The sequence below is a fragment of the Metopolophium dirhodum genome, chromosome 8, assembly GCF_019925205.1.
Source record: "Metopolophium dirhodum isolate CAU chromosome 8, ASM1992520v1, whole genome shotgun sequence".
NCBI lineage: Eukaryota > Metazoa > Arthropoda > Insecta > Hemiptera > Aphididae > Metopolophium > Metopolophium dirhodum.
The window spans coordinates 22,902,826-22,928,782 of record NC_083567.1 but is presented as its reverse complement, the minus strand read 5'-3'; the positions used below and the strand labels follow the sequence as shown (position 1 = coordinate 22,928,782).

The 25,957-nt window shown below is 31.8% G+C and overlaps 1 protein-coding gene across 3 annotated transcripts in view; it reads right to left on the bottom strand.

Moving 5' to 3' along the window:
* Positions 1-25,957, bottom strand: part of LOC132951202 (fat-like cadherin-related tumor suppressor homolog) — a 149,433-nt gene that overhangs the window by 55,127 nt on the left and 68,349 nt on the right. For all 3 annotated transcript variants that reach the window (XM_061022970.1, XM_061022972.1, XM_061022971.1), the window contains one exon: positions 21,563-24,982. In XM_061022970.1, coding sequence (XP_060878953.1) covers positions 21,563-24,914 — 3,352 coding nt within the window. In that variant the 5' untranslated portion in view covers positions 24,915-24,982. The remainder of the gene's footprint in view (positions 1-21,562; positions 24,983-25,957) is intronic.

Here is a 25,957-nt window from a genome sequence, read left to right as displayed (position 1 = left end):
CACGCGAGATTAAAAACACAATTGGATCATTAAGATGCGCGGCTGCCAACGCCCTTTGCCAAATAGCGACGACGATCGCAGTGCTTTAGCGTAATTTAGTGCCACAGAACGGAAGAGACCGATCGAATGAATAGCTCTAAACCGAGCTACGTCCGAATGATGCCAGGAGTTGTCCCGGTTGAAAAAAAAAAAACAAGCAAAAAACTGTTCATCCCAAAAGCGCGTTTCGTCCAAGTATAGCTATAATTATTGGACACCACGTTTCGGTCAACTTTAATCGAACCATTTTACCATAATATATAATATATATATTATATAGTATATATAATACCTGTAGTTTTCGCCTTCATTTCACGGTGAATTCATACAAGCGTGGCACGGAAATGGTCGATTGTTAAATTTAGTTTGTCAAGCGGCTATATGAATTTTTAAACCAGCTACGGAATATTTAAGACCGTTGGGTCCATGGCACCATCATGTGAACGTTAAATAATGTAAAATAATTTCATAACTACATCGACATGGGATGGGAAATGAGAAAACGTATTTATTTTAGTAACATTTAATCATTTCACTTTTCGAGAAACAATCTGCCGAGGTAAACAATAGCTGCTAGTTGGGGATTGGACCGCGGAAGTTCATATATTTATTTTAAATTTGCCAAACCATAACATTTTGGATCAAAGGTTTTCGCGAGAAAGTAAACACGACGGGACCGCATAACATTCTTATACGCAGCGGGACGTCAGAATAAAGCCCACGACGATACATTCACCGATAGGTACACATACTAATTGCATATAATATGCTGTACAGTAATTCAACTAACAAAATATTGTCTGTCTTAGAATATGAACATTTCCCTTTAAATTAAACCAGAAGAAGTCACAGTACAAAATGACCGACATTATTATTAAAATATCTAGCCACCCTAACAATATTAAAGTATATGGTGATATATATTTAAGTCTTGCTCTTTATTAGCCGTCTGAAATATGAACGCATATATTTTATAACATGTATTATGTCTATAATATAAATAATAATATACGCCTGCAGTAATTATACTGATATATATATTGATATCACTGCGCGATCGTCGTTTAGCAAATCCGGTACATTAATGCGTCAATCGTCTGAACAACATAAGTTCTCGCACACATTTAACGCACGCCGCGACTATAATCATAATCATCATCATCATTACCGCCAGTTGAATCGCCATTTAATCTCACGACGATTGCTGCAGTGGAGAAGAGTTATAAGCTTCGGATCACGGCCCCTTCCACGCATTATCAACTGCAAATGGACGTACCCCACCCCACCCACCACCGCAGTCAATATATAATAATAATAATAATATGGATATCGACATATTACATTATTACTATTATGATTGACGACTTGCACGGCAATTTCAATATTATATTATTATATACCACGCGCGCACTGTGCAATAATATTAATAATAATAATAATAATACACGCACAATGCGCTCCGGCGAAATTGACAATTACCGAGGGTTTGAGCCACCGCCGAGGGCAAGACCGATTTCCGTTAATCCGCACGCCGGCGTATCCAGAGAGAGAGAGAGAGAGAGAGAGAGAGAGACCTCTCCGGCACAGTGACCACCACCATCGGACCCGAGGGTTGTTGTTTCCCTTTTAACCAATATTATAATATAATAATAACGACGTCGAGAAAATGCAAAAACGGAAACTCCCCGTGATTAATTGTGTTAATATAATAATAATAATAATAATGGTATATTATATATTATTATTATATATATGACGTATAATATATACATCATCACGCGTTTGTGATCGTTCTAGCGTGGCGTACCGTGAAATACCGTTCCGGGGAGGAGGGATGGGATCTAGGGTGGTCCATACATTGGCGAATATACTATGACATACTCTCATATACATGTACGGCGAGATCAGGATTTCGTGTTACAAATATTGTATATAATATTATAAAATGATACCATCACCACCATACATGTTTGTAAAACAAATTTCTGATCACCCCCCGCACTCGCATAAGATTGTATTCGACGGATCCCGCGGGGAAGTCGACGGCAGTGTTTTCGGAAAACGCACGGTCTACCACCTTGTGACACGGCGCAGCCGGTTGGAGGGTTAAGTGTAACCACGTCGACTCCTGAAGCGGCGAATTTTAAGGGAGCATCGTCCCAAATCGCCGTTAAGAAAACAAACGTAAAGTTGTCGACCGCGAGTGCCGCCGGTGGCTTATCGCAACACAAACATTCAATGTTGATAACGATTCGACTATATGGAAAATGTATATACTTACAGCTTTTAATGCAACACACGCAGTAGGTATATAATACATATATATATATATATATATATATATATTGTTCTATACAATATAACGACGAGAAATGGCTAGTTAATGTTGTCGACTATAGAATCCACGAGTGGTTTGAGGTCAGGGTTAGAATGGTACGAGCTTTATATAAAATGCGTGTTGGGTTAGAATATGGTTAATATATTATGATGTCGTGTGTGATGACATTTCATATTACATACAACCGTCATACCTGGTTAAATCGCTAGCGATTACCGTATGTCAGGGCAGTGTGTGTATCCGTGTGCAAGATAGTGCTTTAAATGGCGAACGTTATCGCCGTCTTGACATAGCTTGAGGCATTACGGACGTGAGGTTTGGGCACGTGAATAAGAATGAATATAATATTATAATATTCTATAAGCGGAAAACTATTCCTTAAGACTTCACAGAATCTGGAGTATATTTTCAAACTGTTATTAAATTCGATTGAACCATGTTTATCAATGTAATTTTGTTTAAATGGTTCGTTTTGTAAATCTACCACCGTATAATATGCGCAGGACATATTTTCTTGGAAACAAAAAATACCCCAGGGAATAAGTGGTTTTAAATATAAGGTGTAGGAGCCAACACGTTTTTAGTACAAAAGCTTGCCTCACAGGAAAAACTCTCACACCAACTCAAATAGTATAAAGATTTAAAATATTTTAATTTGAAAGATGAAGACTTAATGCAGATTGGATTGGTCTCCACGATTTTGTTAACTGTAATAAATTAAGTTTTAATAAAATCTATATATGCCATAAATGTTTGTGTATTCTTCTGGAGTTATTAAACGTTGATTCAAAAATCGGAGTCTAAAGGAAACTGATAAATTTTTTCCTGTCAACTTTTTTTTTAAAAAAATGATCAAAATTTAACAATATTCTGCAAAACGTGATCGTTTTTCCTGAAAAGTAATATTTAATTGTTAAAATTATGTGATTACGTTTTTCCGTACCACACCACGTATCTAGAAATTGTCTGAATTGTTGTCCCTCAATAAATATACGGGTTCCACAGATTTAACGAACGTTATCATTATTATAATATATCAATATATATATATATATGTAGATAAATTATTAAGGGTACTTAAGATGAAACAAGCACGCACAAGTCTTGTGTATCGTCTGCGCTTAGGTGACGATCTTCTGCCTTATTATAATTTGTTTCATCAGAGTCCCCCGTCGGAGAACTATACCACCGTCGTTGATGAACGGTCATTTATATTGTCCGCATTGTGTGTTTTCTGACCGGAACTTTATTGTTCTCTTATTAGAGACAAACGTCCTTCTAATAGAAAGGCATCCTTTCGTTTATAGGTACCGCCGTTTACCCTGTGGGTATACTCCTGCACACCCACTCTCTGCCACTCGTCCTACGCATGTCTCTTTGATTTCGTCGGTATATATACTTCACTCAACATCGAAGGCAGCAACGAGCGGATATATATCATTGCTATTGAAGGCTCAAAGGGTCTGTCGAGGGTAGAGGGATATATATACTAATAAAGCTGTTGTAGAATGAATAGCTTCAAGACCCGTTGTAAAGGTTATCTTTGGTGATATTATAGAGTGTTACCTTGGAAATTATTCAATACATTCCTAAGAATACATTTTTGAAATCGGTTCTTTTGAATTATATTTTGATTCTATATATATCACCGAAATAGCTAACATTTTTTCACATTATGTACATTATGCATACCTACTCTGTAAAAACATTTACCACTAAAATACGACTAAACACATCTGGTAAGAATAATAGTGATCTCCAATATTTGTATACGTATGCTAGCGATATGAACGAATTTTGGTGCCTATACAGTATCTAATATATAATATATCCCACATGCATTTATATATAAAACAAACGCCACCTGAATTATTGATCAATATTATAATTCATTTTTAATGCAACGATAATTTCATAACGAAACGAATAAAATATTAGCAATAAAAATGAAAATAATATTAAAAAAAATTGGTACCTATATAAATAAAATTAACGGTTTGTACTGGATTTTTTAAGCCATTTTAAAAATGTACTATGATGAATATAGTACGTACGTAATATATAATTTGCAGATTGAAGAAATAAAATATAATTATATTATGCACCTATACTCTATAGGTAAAAAATATTAATATAGTTTGCAACGTGTAAACATAAATAAATCATTTTTCTGAAATGTTTGAAACAATTAATATTATATAGCAATAATTTACGTAACGTAAAACATTTTAGCTATTGAAATAAAAAAATAAAAGTTTCTTTTCATTAATTTAAGCCAAATATAATATTTCCATTATGAGAAAACAGTCAAGTGAAATATTAATCATTAATTAATTGTATACAACACAGTGTAACCATTTGACCATCCATCGTGTCAATTATCGGCGTTAAAAGTAATTTGGTTGAGAAAACAACGGCTGCTATCGATCAATTAATTTCAGTTTGCAAAAGTAAACAATATGAAAATATATAATAGAATCGTATATATTTGTACATAAAAGGCTACATCGTTTAATTTAAATCTGCAGGGTTTGAAGTATTATGTTTAAAGGGTTGAATCAAATTTTTTTTTTGAAAACATTTTATTTATTTTTTCACTCCGCTAATTCTTTTTAAAAACGTTATTAAATAATTTAATGGTTTCCTATAATAATATAAAAAAACAACTCTCCTTGTTTTAAATTTCAAAAAGTTTCACCATACAAGCGTGAAATATAAACGAAACTGTCATAAAAAAATATTAAAGTATTAAAGTTCCTCGGGATACGATATAGGTAGGTTTAGTTTGAAGAAGATCTTCAAGACTCAAGAGAGAACAAAAAGTTATTGTTTGTTTTTATTTTTATCGCCGTACATTTTATTATTATAAAATAATTAAACGGTATTCATTTTGTCAGAATACTTTGAATATGATGTACCTAACTCACAAGTATATACTAGAATATATTATAATAAAATATGTGGTAAAAAGGCGAAATACTCCGGGCCGTTTTTGATTGAGTAACAAGCATAACTTCTCTCGTTTTTTTTTTTATATAAGTAAACAATAATACGATACACAATTAATAAAACAAAAAAAAATAACATGTCTGAATTAAGTTTTTTATATGGGGTTAAGCCGTTTAGGGTTTTATACTCGTTGAAGTATTTTACTTGTTAAGAAAACAAAAACGTGTATAAGGTATTTCACACGATATGACTAAATAAATCAAAATCATATTATAATATAATATACATATTATGTACCTATACAGTATACGTATCGCATTGATATTTTTTCTTCATTTTATATAATTAGCTGTCATTAGCCGACAGACGTCGGCGTTCTATACGTGTGTTATATATTTTGCGCTATTTAATATTATGTATATAATTTTATGCTTCTATTTTTATATAACAGCCTATTAAAATATGGATTTCAGGCTTTTTATTTTTTCATTTTATTTCAACGCATCCCCAGCGTTATAATGTCATATTATGAAACATGCTGTATCTGCTGCAGCGTAGTAAGTATTATAATGGTACTAAATATGCTCGTTTACACAATATTAATTTAAAAAACTCTGGGGGATATAATGTCCTACTACATCAAAAGTGGCCGCGGGAAAAATTTCCGGACAAGTTTATACGTTTGTAGAAACGACGAGAATGTCATTTTCTGTGACGCGTATAATGTATATATATTATATTATACATTTACAGCATGTTCAGCCAATTTTTATACTTACAGAATACATATATATATTCAAATTCTGAATTTTAGAATTTTTAAAGACACTCGAATACCATATTTTTGAATACTTTGGATTTTTTGTTCCACTCAAGGATGGTCCTGTGACAATCCAAATTTCTGTTTTTCAAATAGGATTCCCCCCCCCCCCCTCATTTTTTACTTAAAATTATTCAGCAGGTATTTTTTTTTTTAAATTTTTTGAAATATAACTTTGTGCCCTGAGGATAATATATGTCCATGGTAATGGGTTAATTAGATATAGGGACTAAAACGATTTGAAAAAGTTAATAATTACTAATGATCAATCAATATGAATAATTTGGAAAAGTGATCTAAGTATACTGAATACTACATCTAATATTACATATAGTTTATATTTTTGTAAAACCATCCTATTATAGTATAAACATTTTAATAACTTAGAAACTACTTATTAGAATTTTGATTTAGATATATTAACATTTGCAAGAAAATCACTGGCTAAATAGTTTTTAGTAAAAAAAGGGAGTTATCAATTGAAAAATAGAAGTTTGTATCGCCACAGGACACTCCTGTAATACAAGAAATATCAGGAATTTTAAAATATGGCCTTAAGGTATACTTAAAAGTTCTGAATTCGAATAAATGTATTATTAAAGGAAAAAATGGGGATGGGCATATTTATAAAAACACCCTGTATATATGTATATATGACGTACTGTACATATAAATTATTTAATAATAATAAATACCACACGTAAATAGTATATGATGGCTCTAAATAACATCACGCAAATCATTGTATTCGGTTCGTCATCGAATCCACAGTTGTTTTTTCGTTATTATATTCTCTTATCGCACAAGGATTCATTTTTAATATGTTAAATTTCACAGAAACAATAAAAATCAAATTTAAATTTCACATTACTGTTATTAATTCCGAATTGATAACAAATTGCAATAATTGGTCATCAATAGTACCTACCTACAGTTACTAGTTTGAATTATTTAATCGATTTTTTAATTGCCCACCTTGATACGCAATGCATGCATAACGACGTAGATATACAAACAGCGTTGGTCTTAGAAATAACAGTGCAATTTAAATTCACAAATTAACCTACAAATACGATAAAACATTATTTTTAATAAAGCCAATGATGATTTATGTTTCAAAAAACATGACGAAATGCACAATTTATCAGAGTACACGCGGACCCAAGTACCTACAATACGCTATTTACCGGAAAACATTTTTTTTTCACTAAAACCACGATTAACAACATGATGGTCAGGATTTTATATTTTGACAAGTTATTATGCCTCATCTTTAAATTACGTTGGTTTTTGGTATTCAGGATGTCGTTTACAAATACAATATTACCATACTGCGCGTTTCCCAAATGAATAATTTTAAGGTATCGTTGCAAGAAGTGATTTTCAAATATTTCTAACTAAATTATTTTTGTATAATGTACACTGCTGTAACGGCGGCGAACTATAAACTTTTGTTGTTCGACTTTCATAACTTTATAGATTCAAGTTTTTTTTTATCGGAAAAGAACTAACATATACGTAAGCACGCAGCATACAATACATATTGTTCTCAATATATATAGGTACAATTGTCTCATTATTATTATTGAATTTAACAAAAGGGTGGGTAATGGCTTTTATACATTTTCATTGGTAAGATACATCTGTAAGTATGTGTACACTTGTTCTTTCTTTTCAAGAGAAAAATAATTCACATTAAATTGATTACTACATTTCTTGAATAAATGGGATGGATGGGCGTTTTCGCTCGCGAGTTTACAAAACATTATTTATTTTCTGTCACAAAAATCCTTTGCAAAGCATACGAAATACATCCGTCCCAAATACCACACATCCACTTAAAATATATAATATAGCGTACATACCACGTATATATATATATAATAAATATATATATAGCAATATAGGTACTAGTAGTTTAAAGTGAGTATTCAACACACCACGCTGTCGTCTTTAGCATAAATCAAATTACATATGTCTAGGACGACTCGAAAATCATCTCACGAAAATGCACTTTATGCGAAACAAAATATTATTATATTGTGACCTTCAAGCGGAAAAGAGAAAAAAATATGCTCAAGAGCACATCATCGTTTTTACGAATTCGGTACGAAATAGGGCCGAACGTATAGGAGGGCACATATAATATAGTGCCCTTATGTATACGTATAAGACGACGAAGACGACGACGATGAAGATGACGGGTGGTGGGCTAGCGATGAATCATTGCGGGAACGATGATTGTAGGGTGTTGGGGGTTGATGTGGGTTGGCGATCGTGGGAGAAGAATGGTTCGAGTGGATATAAAGAAAGCGAAGAGCGGGGTTGAATATAACGAGACCCGTTATTATATTATGTAAGGCCGTTCTGACCGCGTTGCAAGTATAACCGAATCCGCTCGTCACATTCGTCGCCGAAGAGATGGACACGGCGTGAGCGAAATAGGAAACAAATTATATAAATAATAATAATATGCTCTGCGGGGCAGTGGTAATTTCATATAAATATTTATACAGGCAGTGCTGTTTGCCACGGTTATTCTTTCGTTATCCGTTTATTAAAATTATGATTTCTGGAATTGTTATGTATATATAATATGTACTAGTAAGTAATAAAAACTACTTATCTATTATATTTTCAAATAATTAGTGCCAATATAGTGGCAACACTTTCAAATAAGAACCACGATTTAGATAGAAACATCAAACAAATGCGTTTTAAATTAACAATTTAATTATAAAATAGGATTGGTGAAAATATGCTTAATTACCATGTAATACAAATAATTTATTATTTTATACCTCTCCAAGTTGGCATTGAAAACAATACATACATCTACCAATGAAAATCGCGAATCCATAATCGATATATTTATAGGTACACGAGCCGATGAAGTACGATATAAATTAGGTATAGAATGAAAATGTAATTTTTTCTGATTGTATTTTTTGACGCCCAGACAGCTGTGAAATATCCCGACGCGAGCTTCTCTCGACGTTGCGAAAAACAGAAGCATTTTATTAAGAAAACAAACGTACGCGGGGCACAAGCGAACCTTTGATTCTATTATTATGGCTCACAATCTCGTTAATTGAAATATTCGGTCGACCGATTTCTCACTATATAATATATATATATATATATATATAAATATAAACATATAAAGAGATTCGCCACCACCGTCCAAAGAAAAATAGAGGCGCTTAATATTTTTCTTTATTTTTTCATTCAAGGAGATTTCGAACGCACTGTTAGCAATGCAGCGGAAAGACCGAGTTTGAAATAGAAAAATACACTGTACAGTTACCAGGTTTTTATTTTTATTTTTTGTTTCCCCTTCGCTGCGCTCCGTTGCATCCGAGTTTGGAGAATGAAAATGTTCAGAGGCTTAAAAAATATAGAGGGGTAAAAAAGAATTAGTGGCCTTTCAAATCGCTTTCCGTTCCTCCTATATATCGACGGGAGACGTCGAAAACGTTCCGAGAGATTAAGTCGACGAATCGAAAGACCCTTTTCGACCGTCGTCGGTCACCACTCACCAACACCCGAGATAGACTGCTGTGCACATCGCGGTTAAACGCACGCGAAACTCAAATGTCCCGCTCAACACATAACAATTAACTCGGTAAAATAATAATTACATCGAATGACTTTTTGTCGGCAGTTGTCGATTTCGAATCGTTATTTCGCGCCCGAAATCCGTACATACACATTTATACGTTTTATATAAAAAATGGCTTCTTCGTGTTCCGAGTTCTTATTTTTTTACGAATGGGTTTTCATGTTTTTCCTTTTAATAGAAGAACACGCGTCAGAGTTAACAAATAAAAAACAAACGATAAATCTTCCGGAATATTAAAAACATGACTTGACGTACATATGATATATTAAAAAGTCAGTTTTCAGACGTAAACACGGATCGCAGGAAAACATATTTTTAGTATTGTGTGATTTTGTTGTTATTTCTTTAGCGTCTGTGGGCAGGTATGTACTTAAAAAAAATAATAATAATATTATGGTATATAAACGTAATAATTGTAATGCATAAGTTTATTTTTTCATATAAACGCACTAAACATAATATACTTTAAAGATATTAAAATAGATTATTTGTAATTCGTGAATTTACGAAAACTTTATATATCTTGTAATATTTTTTTTTTTTTTTTAAATGATTAATATATACGAATTTGAAAAATGAAGTAAAACCAAAGTAGACGTTGTATGCCGATTTTGTGTCTTTCATACCGTTTAAATATATACCTAGTTATATTATCTTCAAAATATATTGTTTTGTTTCGTAAACTGAAATATTGTTAATATTATATCATTTTTTTTTAAACCAGGAGTTTAAAAGAAGAACAAGATTTTTCCAGAAATATTCCATGTGTAAAATTTCCGTAGTGGCAATCATCTCAAGAATATCAATTTTTGGCACTGTATTTTATCCTTATTTTCATAATATTCCGTCGTCTTATTTTTCAGAACAAACAAATGCGATTTTAATGCGACAAGCGGTTTTTTCATATAAGGAACGGAATAAAAATCCGTCATACCGTGCACCATTATATACGAATCTATATTATATTAAAACACGGAATTCTCCTCTCAAAAAAAGAAAGAAAAAACACACTTATAACATTCAAAAAACATCGTATTGCTTTTACCTACCTCGTCAACGTGAGTAACTTAATAAGAAAATAAAATATCGAATAATATATGAATCGCTAGGTATGCAATGTCATTTTTTTCGGGACCGTAATCAAGCAACGTATATTTAAAATATTAACCCAGTTTCATCTAAATTAATTCATAAAATACAAAGGGAAAAATTGAAAACGACAAAAACAAATAAATAGGTATTTAATACATGAAAACCTCGTGAAAACTGTGATACAATTATTTAAACTGCAACATGTAAATAAAGTAAATTTTGGATTATTCAAAACATTTTAATTTGAACATGTTTTTAATTGCTATAAGTTAATAAGAACTAGAACAATTTTTTTAAATTGATTATTAAGCCCGGCAACTATGGCCATTAGCTGCAAGAACTAGATCAGTAATATCAAATAATATGCGTACCCAGTTCTGTTGTTCTGTGGAAATCTGTGTGGAAATAACGAATGTATAATTTAATCTGATTTATTTTTGATAATATTATAGATATAATGAAATTACTTGTAGACTAATTATAAGAAAATATGTTATTTAGTGTTTTATAGACATAATATATTACCCAACTGATAAAAAAGTATTAGTAATATTTCTATATAAAATACACATAATATACTTAACTATACGTTTTCGTGAGTTATTATTTAAGGTTTCTAAATAGATTAAGTTGATTATGATTATTATTATACATAATTATAATATGCAATTACGGAATAATAATTTCAATCTAAAGTTTTCCGAAGTCACTGGAAAAAATTGGAGCATTATGAGCAAAAAAAAAAAAACACAAATAGAACGTGAGAGGGGTGGGATTATCTAAACTATAATATTTATTTTAAAAGTGAAGACAAAAATCATTATTTTCAGCAAAATATGATTTGGTATCGTTTTCACAGTCAAAAATCATTCTGTCTTTAAAATAATCTTTTATATAACGTAGGTACCTACCAACTAAAAATATTAAAACATATACATTTTTAAATATTAAATCGACACACTTAATTCTTTTTTTAATTTCACACCTTTTATGACTAGGTAGGTACATTAAAAATTAAATATATTCAAACATTAAGTTAAATGGTCATAATTTCTTCAATTCACTATTACTCGGTTCACTGTAATAATTACGTTCGGTCACAGAATTTGTTTCTGCTGGCATTTTGTCTTTGTAGAAATTACAATTTGATCACGTCTTATATTAACTTAATTCAACTCAATCATAACTATTTAAACATATTAAATAAAAATAGGTACAATAGGCGGTCAATAATAAACCATACAATTAACTAACGACACCTAAATATGAAAAAAAAAACTTTGCACGCGTTATGCTGTTGATTATGTTTCGAGTATACCTTATCATCGAGTAACTGTAATGTCTTATTTGAATTCAATGACAAATCAGTGTGTGCGAAAAATAACTCTGAGCGAAGGAGTGACGGGTGGATGAGGGATTTATTTATAATGATGGCGTCGTAAGAGTAGAATTGCGTTGGTTGCGGCGGGAATATGTGCACATTATGTCACTTTTGTCTTTTAATAGTAACCTAAATTTAATTATCATAATAATAATAAAAATAATAATATGTATAACAGTTAACCAAAACACCCTGTTATTCTGAGCCCAACGCGTAAAAGTAAAAAAAAAAAAAAAATCAGTACCTATATATTATATATATAAAAGTATTTCATAATCCGTCAGTGAAACTATCATTTACCGAGATACTACCGAGAGGGTTCTCGCGATGAAATGGACACGAATAATACAATAACGATAATGTCAATCAACGCTCGTGGCGGCGAATAAATGACAACGTGAGCGTTGAAAAGTCATTTATTTAACGGAGGCGGCGGTCGGTCGGCGCCATAGGATTGAGGAAACTGCGGTATACAGTACGATTCATGAAGTATAATCATCCTATTTTATTGTGCGTTGATTTAAATTCTGATTTTTGACATTTCTTTTATCTAGGTAAAGACCAATTTTCAAAAATATTCTAGTAGATATTTTTATGCATATAGGTACCTATTTAAATTTTAAATCAAAATGCAAATGAGCTGTTTCTAAGTTATTATAGGACTTAATATATAAACCAAGTCTATGCTAATATAGGTTTAGAAGATACGAGGGGGACCATGCGGTTATGCATCAGATTTAAAACGATATATGTAATATTTTGTCCACCTAGGTATATTCCGACGATTTTTATAAATTATTAAAAGCTCGTAGATCAATTGATATCGATTATTACAGTAATTTTCAAATAACCGCAAGGACTTTATTCCTCGGCGATTTGTTTATCCTTGTCATGCTATAAGTGAATCGCCCTGTAAACATACTGTCAATGGGAAACATCAATAGACGTTAAGTAATAAGTATATTATATAAAGCATATTATATAGTAATAAGTAAGTCAATCTGTGAAATATTCAGTACAATATTAATTATCAATCATATTACACAGTATTTATAGATGCCTGCAGCTAGCGGAAGTAGTATCTATCTATTTGACATACACAACTCGATTGGCGGTGAGCATTTTACGTTTGGTCGTATAACGCCGACGGGGTAGCGGGCGGAGGAATTCACCGCGACATAAAATGTGTACCACCTATATAGATAGGTCGGTATAGATAGGTATATATATAGGTATGTATACTTGCCTACGCGTACGAACGATATTAAATATCCATCGCGAAAACAAATGTTGTTCGGATAGTGATTTATACGCGGATCGGAGATAAAAACGTCGCTCCGGAACGAGCGAGGGTAATTTTAAGCGCCCGCGTTGATAATAATAATACTAGCTGCTTCCGCCGGCGGTGAGGTCGGGTCAATTTTTGCCACGTGAACTCCTCGTTGGGTGTGGGAGGGGGGTTAAGGGGGGCGAAGCGACAAAACACGAAATGAATGATGGTCGTTTCCACGCGTTGGCTGGACTATCTTGTCCATCCATCAAGTGAACACACATCGAGTACATTTGTGTGTGTGTGTGTTATTATGGCTTTTGTGCGTGAATTTTTTCAATTGTTGATTGCGACCAGGGGCGATCGTCTCGATATGGAAAATCTGCCAGTATTGGTCGTATGTATTGTACCGGATGTAGGTAAAAATAATAAAAATAATATATATATATATATATAGGTATGTATATATAAAAAAAACCCGTTCACTTGGTCAGATGTTTTTGGAAATATAAATATGCTAGGTATCGTATGACGCGCGCAGCTTCTATCCCCCTCCCGACCATGACACGGTTGGTGGTTATAATATGAAATCACTGCAGATATGTTAAGCGTGTTTTAAATCGATATTTTTGTTTCATTTATGTTGACGAACAAAACAAGTTTTACATTGAAATGTGTGGTAAAGTCTGTTGCGATATCACATGTATACCAATAATATAAGGCTATACATAATAATATTATATTATAAAACTATCGTTTTAAAAAAAAAAAAATATTTGATTCTTTTTTCTTGGCAGTAGGTATATCGACAACGCTGTTTGAATATAATCGTTGTAACAGCGTCGAATAAATCACACTGTCAAATGTGGCAGTCAAAGAAAACCAAAATTTCTTATTTCAAAAACAAAACGAAGATTTGGCAGCGATATTTAAACTGCTTAGTTTTTATAATATCGAATACCTTAATAATGAAGATAAGTACATTTATATTCAGTGATAAAATACATTTGTTAAATTTAAATATTTTTACATATTATAAGGTATATAATGATCTAACTTAATTTGTTGAAACTCTGATTATCCATTAACAATTTTAATAAACTGTTGCTAACTGAGAACTCACTTTAGGTACAATATAATCATATATAATATAATACGCCATACACACATTTACTATGGTAACTATAGTATATTATTACCTATGTTAGGTGTTAATAATAATTGTTTATAAATTATGTTATTACACTTTGAGTAGATTATACGTTGTTTTTAATGTTGCTTTACTGTTTGAAAGTCGTTTTGGAATCAGAAAACCCCAAGTTAAAATGTGTCCATGATAATCAATATATATATATATATAATAGGTCAAATGTAGAATGTCCGTCTACTAATTCAGATAGGTATACAGAAATAGTTCGAATATTTATCACTGGGATTGTGGGAACATTTAATGAAAACTATTTGATAGATTAGATGTATTTTTTTCTTTATTAACAATTCAAGAATAAAAAAAATATGTTTGAATAAAAGAACTCACAGAAACATGATGGAATAACAAACATATCGCAAATTCAATCATTTAAGTAGTACAATTACAATTACTTGCTGTGTTTACGTAAATTAAAAAAATAAAAAAAATAAATCTATATATATATTTAATTCGAAGTAAATATTATAGTTTCTGTTATACAAAGTGTTCGAGATTACTAGGACAGTAAATATGTACATTCGCTCTAGTAAGCTCTAGTATATTTGGTTATTATATATGTAATTTATTTATGTGTAAATTAACTCACGTTAGTATCTGGACGCCAATAGCAAATAAAAGTAAAGGAAAATACTCATTGTAATCAAATAATGTAGTTTTAATGTTTGCGGAGTGTTCGATGAAATGTATTAACAATTTTTCTTATATTAAGATACTATTTGCTATTCAGTTTTAAGGATTTCTTAAGTTTATTTAAGCATAGGATATAGCTTTGTAAACTTGAATCACAAACAACTGACTTACGTCGGGACGACAAATATAGGAAGTTATCTGAGGGGTTATTTTCACTGCTAATAATGTTGTAGGTCCGATTGATGAAATTTTTTACCAAACGCAACTGGACCGTATGAAAGAGAGCCAATAACAGTTCGAGTATACTAAAAACACACCTTTAATCTTTTAGCGAGTCATTTTTCAGTACCTTCTCTTCTTTTCTCTGGCTTGTCTAGACTACTTTATTATTCTCATAAACCCTCAATCCATCGTTTTTCTTTTCCTAATTGCTCTCCATAAATTTACACATCGTCCACACATCTATGAGTTCACGGATTGTACCTATATAGCAATTTATTTTCGTATGCTTGGATCAATATTTCAGACCATACTAAAAAAATTATATATGAATAAAATCCATACAACATAGGGTTTTGATAATTGATTGTATAATAATTTCGTATGATACAACTACGGTTGATTATAAATTAAAACTGACTGTGGTTTAAATTAAAATGAAATGCATTATTTGCATCATAGTAAACAAAGCACAATAGTACCTATTTAGTGTTTTATTCAAATATACAAAAAAAATATTGATATTAAGAGGACACCTGCACACCCGCTGTGTTGTCACCGTCTTACATACGTACAACATAGCAAGTTCTACGTTCACAATTATCAATTTTAGTTTTTACTTTGTTGTTTTTTAAATTAGTAAATTGATTTATTATAAAATTGTATGATAAGGTAATATCTAGGCCCTTAAATCTATAAAATCTCGTAGGAATTTATTGATATTTTGGTTACGAAGCAAGTTATAAGCATTCTAAGACTGTAAATTGTTTCATGTTCGTAAAATCAAAAATGATTATAACTAGCTTCAAAATTAAAACAAAACAATGAACGCCCTAGATATTCACCATTAACGATGCCCTAAATAGTAATCTTACCTTTAGATTTTATAATAGATCAATTCAATTTTTAAAATAACAGAGTAAAATGGATTATTATGAACGTAAATGTTGCTATATTGTAAGTTAGTAAGATAGAGACAAGACACGCGGGTGTGGCATCTTCTTCCTCATTTAAACGGCAGAAGCTAATATGTAAATAATTTATTAATATAATATTTTTGTTTAGCGTTAGATAAGAAATAGCTAAGCATATAGCAATAGTAGTATACAGCAATTGAACGCTAAGAGGACGGTCGTATAGGTATGACAAATATGGACAGCAATTTGTATAAGTTGTATGATTGTGATACAGGGAATAGCCATTGAATAAGACTTTTGAGATACTGAAAAATAGAGAAACGATGGGTTGATCGACATCCCAGTAGTATAAAGGGAATTTAAAAAAAAAGGATCCAAAGTAGAACACAAAACAGGATATTGTATGGATTTTTTGTATATTTTATTTTGAAGGGCGCTTTTGGCCAAAATTTAAATGACACTCGGCAAAATGGGGCCCATTAATCATTGGAAAAGGTGCTCTCACCTGTCGACCGGCAAACAATTCAATGGAAAGAATATCGCTAATGGGATCTTTTTTTCATGAAAAAATGTTTAAAAAAAACAAAGACCTCGACGATTATTTTTCACATTAAGCCTTTTAGAGAGAGCAACAAATGGTACACGGACTTTTACGAGAAATATTCTGAACGAGACGCATAATTTGATATTTTAAAATTTGATAAAAACGATGGCAAATACAAATAATGTTATTTAGAATAGTAAAAATTAAGAAATTAAGCACTAATTAAATAATTTACTCAGGACTTTAAGTCAAACATTTTATTAAACAATTAAACTACTGATCTCTGATAAGTATATAACACAATGATAAACAAATTGATTGATAACTTTTAAATTGAAACACGTGCATAAAAATTCACTTAAAAAATTACATTTTTATTTCGATTGCAATTATTAATAGAGCTTTTTTAACGGCAAGTTTATATTATTCGAATAAATTAAATCAGTACTCAAATAAATTATGCACAGAAGCGTGAAGAATACAGATAAATGATTTTGGTTGAATTAAGTTAAGTGAATAAGAGTGTGTTCGGAATGAGAATTAGTCTTTCGAAGAAACTTGTTGTTTATGCAATAACATGCAAAATATTTTTTCATACTTTTAAACAAATATTTTTACTGAAATATACTAGCTATAACTAAAATAATTTAAGTTAAGTACTATAAACCTTAATATTTATTAGCTCGTTAAGATAAGGAGAGTAGTATGAAATAATTCATAAAAACAATTTTCATAAAATATATTTTCTCTATATCTAACCACGATTATCATTGGCAAAAAATGTACGTTTAATATATTTTTAAATGCACATTCTATCTTTGAATATACAAGGATGCGTTCAAAAATATTTATTTATAAAATAAATAATACATAAACTTTGTAACTACGATTTTGTTCGATGAAAGTAAAAAAAAATCAGGTTGAATACTTTATTTGAAGTCTTCTCAGATGTTTAATATTTTAATCAGCATTCCTTGCAACTGACAGTGACCCCAGGGATCTATTAGGAATAGCCATCGTTTCCGTTACTAAAATTCAGATTTTAATCAAAACTCCACGATTTTTCATTTTCACTACTCGTCTTTACAAAATATTCTTATTAGACTACCTAACTCTATTTCCTGGATTGATTTAATTACAGTCGAGGTCTTAGAAGTAAAATATTAACTTTTGAACAACAAGAAAAAAAAGTAATTAATAACTTAAGAGTTGTATAAATGCGTAAAATTAATTGTTACTTAATCAATATATAATATGGTTGTTAACAGTATTTACTCGATTCATAATTGTCTGTAAACGGTCTTAGTCCATACAAGTAATTGCTATCAATTCTCATTTTTGGCGATGTCGTCGGTATAGAGCAAAAACCCTATTCCACACGATTACGTTTAAATCTCCAAAAATACGATGGACTTACATAGGTGTCATGGGAGGTATGGGAATGAAAATATCGTTCGAACGCAGGGTGGCAAAGTTAAGAGGCATTACGTTGATAAGCAATCAAGTGTAGAGAGAACATGAAAGTTGGCAAAATGCCAAGCCATTACTTCTCGGGAGGTAAAATACGCAGCCTGAATCATTTGTATGACACAAAAGGAAACGCGAGAAAAAAAGAAAGAGAGGATAGATAACTGTTTTTTCTCCATTTTCTTTTGCGGAATAGCGCCAACTGTGTTGTGTACGGTGAATCAAGAGCAGAGGTATGGTACTTTGTTGTGATCCTTTTCTCGTTTAGACATAATTACCAACCGAGGTTGAAAAAAAAAACTAGTCGATAATTGTGGTCAGGAAGCTGTTAATACTTTTTATTTAATTGAAAACTGTTTTAAGTAATTAATAGGACAGGGAAGATACCTATGGATAATTCAAAGAACTAAACATTTTTATCACAAAAGTAATAATAATAATTAACAATTCAACGGTATTTACTCAAAAAATATAACTTTACTACAAACGTATTATAATTTTATAGACGCAAATTATTTTTAAAGTGAATTTTGAAATTAGTTTTTCATTTAGAAATGTATTTTTGCTATACATATTTATTTAATTATTTAATGGGGATAATGTCCAATAGAACAGTAAGGCAGAATACACAGTAACTATTCACAGGGGTAGTAATTAAATAATACAACACAATTAAACAATTAACAGCAATTAAAGAAAACCAAATAAATAAATTATAAACAGATGGTAGAAATAATAACAAAACAGTATAATAATCATAGGAGATTTTTTTAAGAAATCTTTGGTGAGTAGGGGTGGTTTCTCCCATAAATTTAGTTAGCTATGTGAAAGCTCTGTGAAAAAGAATTAGACGTAGTGGAATGTGACGGTACTCTAAACTTTAATTGGGAAATTAAATCTTCGACTCATTAATCAGATAATATATTGAACCATATTCATAATAACCACATTTTATATATCATATTGGGCGTATAAATTTTTTTTTTACTAATTGTACAATGATATTATTGATAATACAAATAATTAATATTTAATGTGATTGAATAATGTGTGATATATACGGACATAAAAAAATATGAAAATATTATTTTTATTTTTAAAACTTAAGTCAAAAATTAAAAATTCATTTTCGTATGCTAGGTATTAATAATATTAATCAGAAACAACAAAATAAGCTACCACGTTCCTTCAGTATGATTTACTAGCACATTTTGTTTTTAGCTAAATTATACACAAAATCGAATTTCTAGAAAAGTTTTAAACATGTCAAGTCAGGTGAATTATTGTGCACCAATTACTCACAACCGAGAATCTAAATTTACAACGTTAAAAAAATGTCACAATAGAGCTTTATTCTTTTATTTTAGTTGGTTAATATTAATTTCGTGTAGAAATACCACGCAATGAAAAATGAAAACTCTTAGCGATATCTTTAGCAAATGAAATATGCGTCCCAAGAGGTCTTGCCGAGTATTAATCCCAGCTAATGAAAAAAGCTATTGCTTCGGTTAAATAAGAACCACGGTAGCCTACAAAAACTTTTATACACAGCTGGTTTAATTTCTTACGAGTTTAGCCTTTAGACCAGACCTGCAGACCATTATTTACTTTTGAAGACGCGCACATCACATTATCGACGACGTGATCGTGATTTTTAGTGGCAGTTCATTTAGGTATTGTAAGTATATTATACATTCTTAAGTAGTATGTAGTTAGTATGCATAAACTGGTTAAACCAAGTTTTGGTTCATTAAAAAAATGTATACGACGTAGTTTCGTTTGCTCATAAATAGTTTAAAAACGAAAAGCATTTTATGTGTTATAAAACTTGACGTGACGTGTTCGTTACTTCGTTATGGCATACCATTATTCATTGGCATTAATTTTCATTTTTACATACGCGTACCTAGTAGCTTCGATTTTGAAATATTAATGGGGTCTATTAAAGCGATCGTAAACAAATTGCTTGGATCAAAATAATAGTGTAAAATAAACCATTGAAGAATTATAGTAGATGGAAGCAGCATATGCATATGATAGAACTTGTTGATAAGTAGCAAACATCCGATTTGAATATTCGATATAAATCGTTAGAGTAATTCATACCAGTTATACGCACCGTATACACGGTTTATCGGTAAACATTTATCGTACAATATTATTCTACCCGCAGTAAACCCATTAAAACCAGCAATGAGTGAAAATTAATTTCGAATACACAATTGCATAAGTTAGTAGAACATTTAGTTGTTCTAATGATCACTTTCCCTTAATAAACATACGAGGTTAAAAGCCCCAACAATAGGCGTTGATAAATATTTGTTGAATTTTAAATTGCATTTAATAAACCGTAGTTTTACACATTTCTAAAACATGATAATGAATTAATTAAAATATTATTTCAAAATTAATTGAACGGATAAAAATAAAAAAGTATTTTACCAAAGGATTTATTAAATAAAAAATGTGGTCAACTTAAGAGGTTGTCGTGCACTGTTTGTTTTCTCTTTGACCCACGCGGCCACGCACAACATGGAAAATCGGCTTCAGCTGTAGTTATCAACCTTGTAGACATATCTGAGTATTAGAGTGAATTGACCTATTATCAAACTCAAAAGAAGCGTCCGATTAAGGTCAGAAAATATTTATTTTTTTTTTTGTTTCTCACGCCATTCAAAAGCTTTGCAGTTTCTACCAGAACTCTCCAAACTTTTCAATCTTCTGCATCCACAACACTCGCTCCATTTCTCATAATTTTTTTTTCAAATTATAAATATGTAAAATATTACAATTTAAAAATTCACAAATCCCATTTTTGACTCTCTCAGAATAGTGAGCTGACGTCAGCCCTACGTTAAATAGTGCACTTAACCTTGACACTAAGTCCTACAGTTTACAACAAGTCTTTAAATTATTTAACCAATGTACTTAAATATTAATAATTATTTTTATAGAATGTTTAACAAATATGTAGGATATTATGGTTTAAGATAATATTTTAGATATTTCTTAACCTGAGCCATTTGATTATGTAAGTATACTTAATAAAAAAATGTATAAATACCTTCACTGTCAATTGAGAAGTAACCTAGACCATCACCGTCTACAATTGAATATCCAACTCTTGACACGTCTCCAGGAGGATCTGCGTCAGTAGCACTCACTGTGGTAACTAGAGTCCCGGGTGGTTCGTTTTCATCAACAAATGCAGTTGCATAAAAACTGCCGAACTCAGGAGCGAATATGTTTTCGTTTACATCCACAATTTCTATTGTTAACCATGTTTGTGAAGATAAATAGGGCATACCACCATCTACTGCACTCACGATGAGTGTGTGTATTTGTCTCTGTTCGAAATCTAATTCACTCGTTGTTCGGACAGTTCCGGAAATGGAATCGATTTCGAACATTTTTTCGTCTACTTCTGATGAAGATTCTGATTCTAATGAGTACGAGACTATTCCACCTTTGCCGAGATCAGGATCAACTGCAGTGACGATTGCAACGACGCTACCGATTGGCAAATCTTCTAAAGCCTTGACGGTGTAATTTTGTACGAGGAATTCTGGCGCGTTGTCATTTACGTCGTCAACAATAATGCGTATCAAAGCTTCTGTGTGTAAAGTCCACGGTTCAGGAGCACAATCCGAGACGGTAACTTTTAGTTCGTATAGTTCTTGGCGTTCTCGATCCAAGCGACCGGATACATATAGATTGCCTGAAGTTTTGTCAACCGAAAAATGAGTTGTGTCCGTGGTCAATGTATAAACTATCCTACCGTTTTCTCCTTGATCAGGATCTTGAGCATTTATTTTGAATATTACTGTCCCGTTTCGAGCATTTTCACTGACTCGAAAACTAGAAACTCTTTTATCAACTTTGGGAGCATTGTCGTTGACGTCTAGAATTACAACTTTCAATAATTTCCACGTAGTGTGTTGTGGTTTACCAAGATCAGATACTGTAACGTTTAATTCATATTCATCTCTTGTTTCTCGATCTAGATATCCAACTACATTTAAATCGCCGGTTTCTGGGTCGATTCTGAATAGCGAATCGTCGTCACCATCAGAGACACCATACACTAATTTTCCGTTGTAACCCAAATCTCTATCTCTGGCACGAATAGCTAGTATCGTATATCCTAATGGCACAGACTCATTAACTTGTACAGCACTAGGGAAATTCACCAACTCGGGCTTGTGCACATTCTCTCCATACCTGCTTGGCATCATGGCAAAATCATCATCTTCGCCAATATTGTTCTTTTTTGCGGTTTCAATGGCGTCATTCAATCTACGAAGTACTCCCGTTTCTCGGCATTCGATATTGATTGAATCATCAGCAGCCTGTGTTTTTTTCGCGTTCACTAATGTTATATGTAAACTTGTCAAGTCCGAATAATGCGAACCGTCAGTGGCAGTGATTTTTACGGTACGTTCTTCCATACCTATATCAGAAAGGTCACAAGTTACTGAAAGTACGCCCGATGATGACTCGATTGAAAAACAATTGTCTTCATTGCCTGATTCGACCCGATAGCTTATAAAATTACCATCGTCAAAATCTACAGCAGACATAGTCATGATTTCTTTACCTATGACAGTAAATCTAGGAACTTGTATTTTACAGTCAATTTTTTCAAACTGGGGTCTGTTGTCATTCACATCTTTCAGTTTAATCACTAACTTCATTTCAGTTTGTCTCCTGTATGGATATCCCCAATCCGATGCTCTGATATGAAGCACATATTCCCGTCGCATAGTTTCAAAGTCTAAAAGATGAGTTGTTTTAATGAGACCGGTGAAATGATCGATATCAAAAGGCACAGGTTTTAAATTAGCAATACTATAGGATATATAACCATTTTCACCCGAATCTTTATCTCGTGCACTTATTTTTACAACAGATGTACCGGCAGGTTCGTTTTCATTGATGGATACTTCCATCAAATATTTTTCAAACAGAGGATCATTGTCGTTAGCATCAACAACAAATATTTTGACCTTGGCGGCGGATTGTTTTCTACTTCCAGCGTTTCCTTGATCTATAGCACTTACTGTAAGAGTATAAGATGATCTATGTTCAGCATCCAGAACTACAGTCGTGTAAAGCATACCTGTCCGTTTGTTTATTCGAAACTCTCCCCCTTCGTTACCACCGACGATTTCTAAAGACACTTGTGCATTTTTACCTTCGTCTTTATCGCTTACTTTTAGTTTGATGACGGGCGAATTAACTGGTGCGGTTTCAGCGATATTTACTTCATATAGTTCACGTTCAAACACTGGAGCATTATCGTTAACGTCGGCGAGTTCTATATGAATCGACCTGTAAGTATCTCTTTCAGGCGTTCCTGAATCAACTGCTCTAAGAGATAGATTATAACCTTTTGGAGCCGTTTCTCTATCCAACATATTGAGGACGACAATATTATATTCACCACTATGTCCGGTTTCTTTAATTCTGAAATGACCATCAGGATCACCGTCAACAATTTCCAAGCTTCGTATAATACCATTAACTCCCGAATCTCTATCCGTGACTTTGATGATTGCGTATATGTCACAATTAGATTCCTCGACCACGTGTGGTAAATGTTGGATAAAAATATCGGGACTATATATATTGACTTGTTGGATGTTGAATTTTACTTTTGCACTACTTGGTTTAGAACGTCCTCGAATGCCACGATCCCGAGCTTCAACGACAAAGTCGTACGATCTTCTGTCTTCAAATCTTAACGATCTAGTAATTGTTATGACACCAGTTCTCGGATGCATAGCAAACTGATTGGTTTTTTCTTTAAAACTATAGTATATTTCACCATTCATTCCAATATCAGCATCTTCAGCTGAAACTTTTAGAACACTAGAATGGAGTGGCGTATCTTCTGGTATAGTTTTTTCATATACAACCGGATAGAATAAGGGACTTAAGTCATTGGTATCAAGCACTGTTACAACTAAAGCAGCATGGAGTTCTAATGAAACGCTATTTTTTTTTTTATCTTTTGATTTGTCAGTAGAAGTTGTAACTGTAGCTTTGACTTCCAAGACATATTCATCTTGTCGTTCTCTGTTCAGAACATCGTAATCAGTCTTTGTTCGAACTAAAAGGAACCAAAAGTTTCCGATCTTCTTTTCTTCAGCCTTGAAGAATTTGATCTTTTGTTGGGATGCTATCTTATAACGTATGATAACGTCGTCATCTGAACAATATATTCCCATTTTTTCTTCCGTTCGGACATACGTTTTGATAAGCGCATTTTCTGGAATCGTTGCATTGTAATGCTCTTTGGTAAAACGTAATTCGGCCAGACTTCCATTTTTTAAAGTGGAGAAGCAGCTTGATACCAGGAATAACGATACTAATATCAGAGGCTTAATAAACAGTTCTTTGAAGCCTGTTCCCATGGTAGTTACTCGCGGGACGTTCTTGTCATCTTATTAGGTTGACTCGTTTTGATATTCTGCACATTTTCCTGAAAACAAATTGTAATTAAAATAAAAGATTATAACATAGTGTAACGTTAATAATATAAAAACATGAATATCAGAATAAGAAATAAATATTGAATAATAGTAGATATCACAGAATTAAATAAATAATATTTTCAACTTTATAGAATATAGATGTTCAATTTTATTTTATAAACTATAACATTAAAATATTAATAAACTATAAATAAATGAAAAGTTTTTGATGTCTACGGAAAGGGTTTCAACTTCCGGAGAGGCAATAACGAATTGTGTTGACCCTATTATACTGGGACAAAGCCAAAGAACAATAAAAACTACGGAAAACGTCAAGATGGCAAAGAATGCACATTGTTACTAGAGTATTTCATCGGGGATAAAATATAGACAGACATATATGAGAGTTCAAAAATTAATTTTAAAAACTATCATTTATATCAATTTAAAAACAGAATAATATATATAATAGGAAAAAATAATAATTAATCAAAACTTTTCTGAAAAACAATTTTCTGGAAATTACAATTCAATTAACCTAATATATACATTTCTATAATTCAACCTTCAATGAATATATTTAAAAATGTTAAGAACCACAAGAGTTAATTCAGAGTCTAAGAAAGTTTGTTTTTTTTTTTTTTAGCGCAGAGACGAAATTGTCTTTCTATAAAATGGGGGGTGCAAGCGCATCGAGTCCGCAACAGTAACACTATTTACAATTACCGACCAATTGTTCTGCCTGGGTACTTGAACAATGAACGTTTCTCCTGCGCCTTTAAGATGTTGCTTTGTATTTTAAAGACCAGATTGGAATTTTAAATATCATCACTAGTTTTATTCAGGACCTTATCATCAGGACTTATACAAAAGATATGTTTACCATATCGAAACGAAACTCTAAGTCAAGAGGGTTTTCGACGTTTTTGTATTATATATTTTTAGATACTTATATAAAACACGGTATATTATGGGAACCTAAA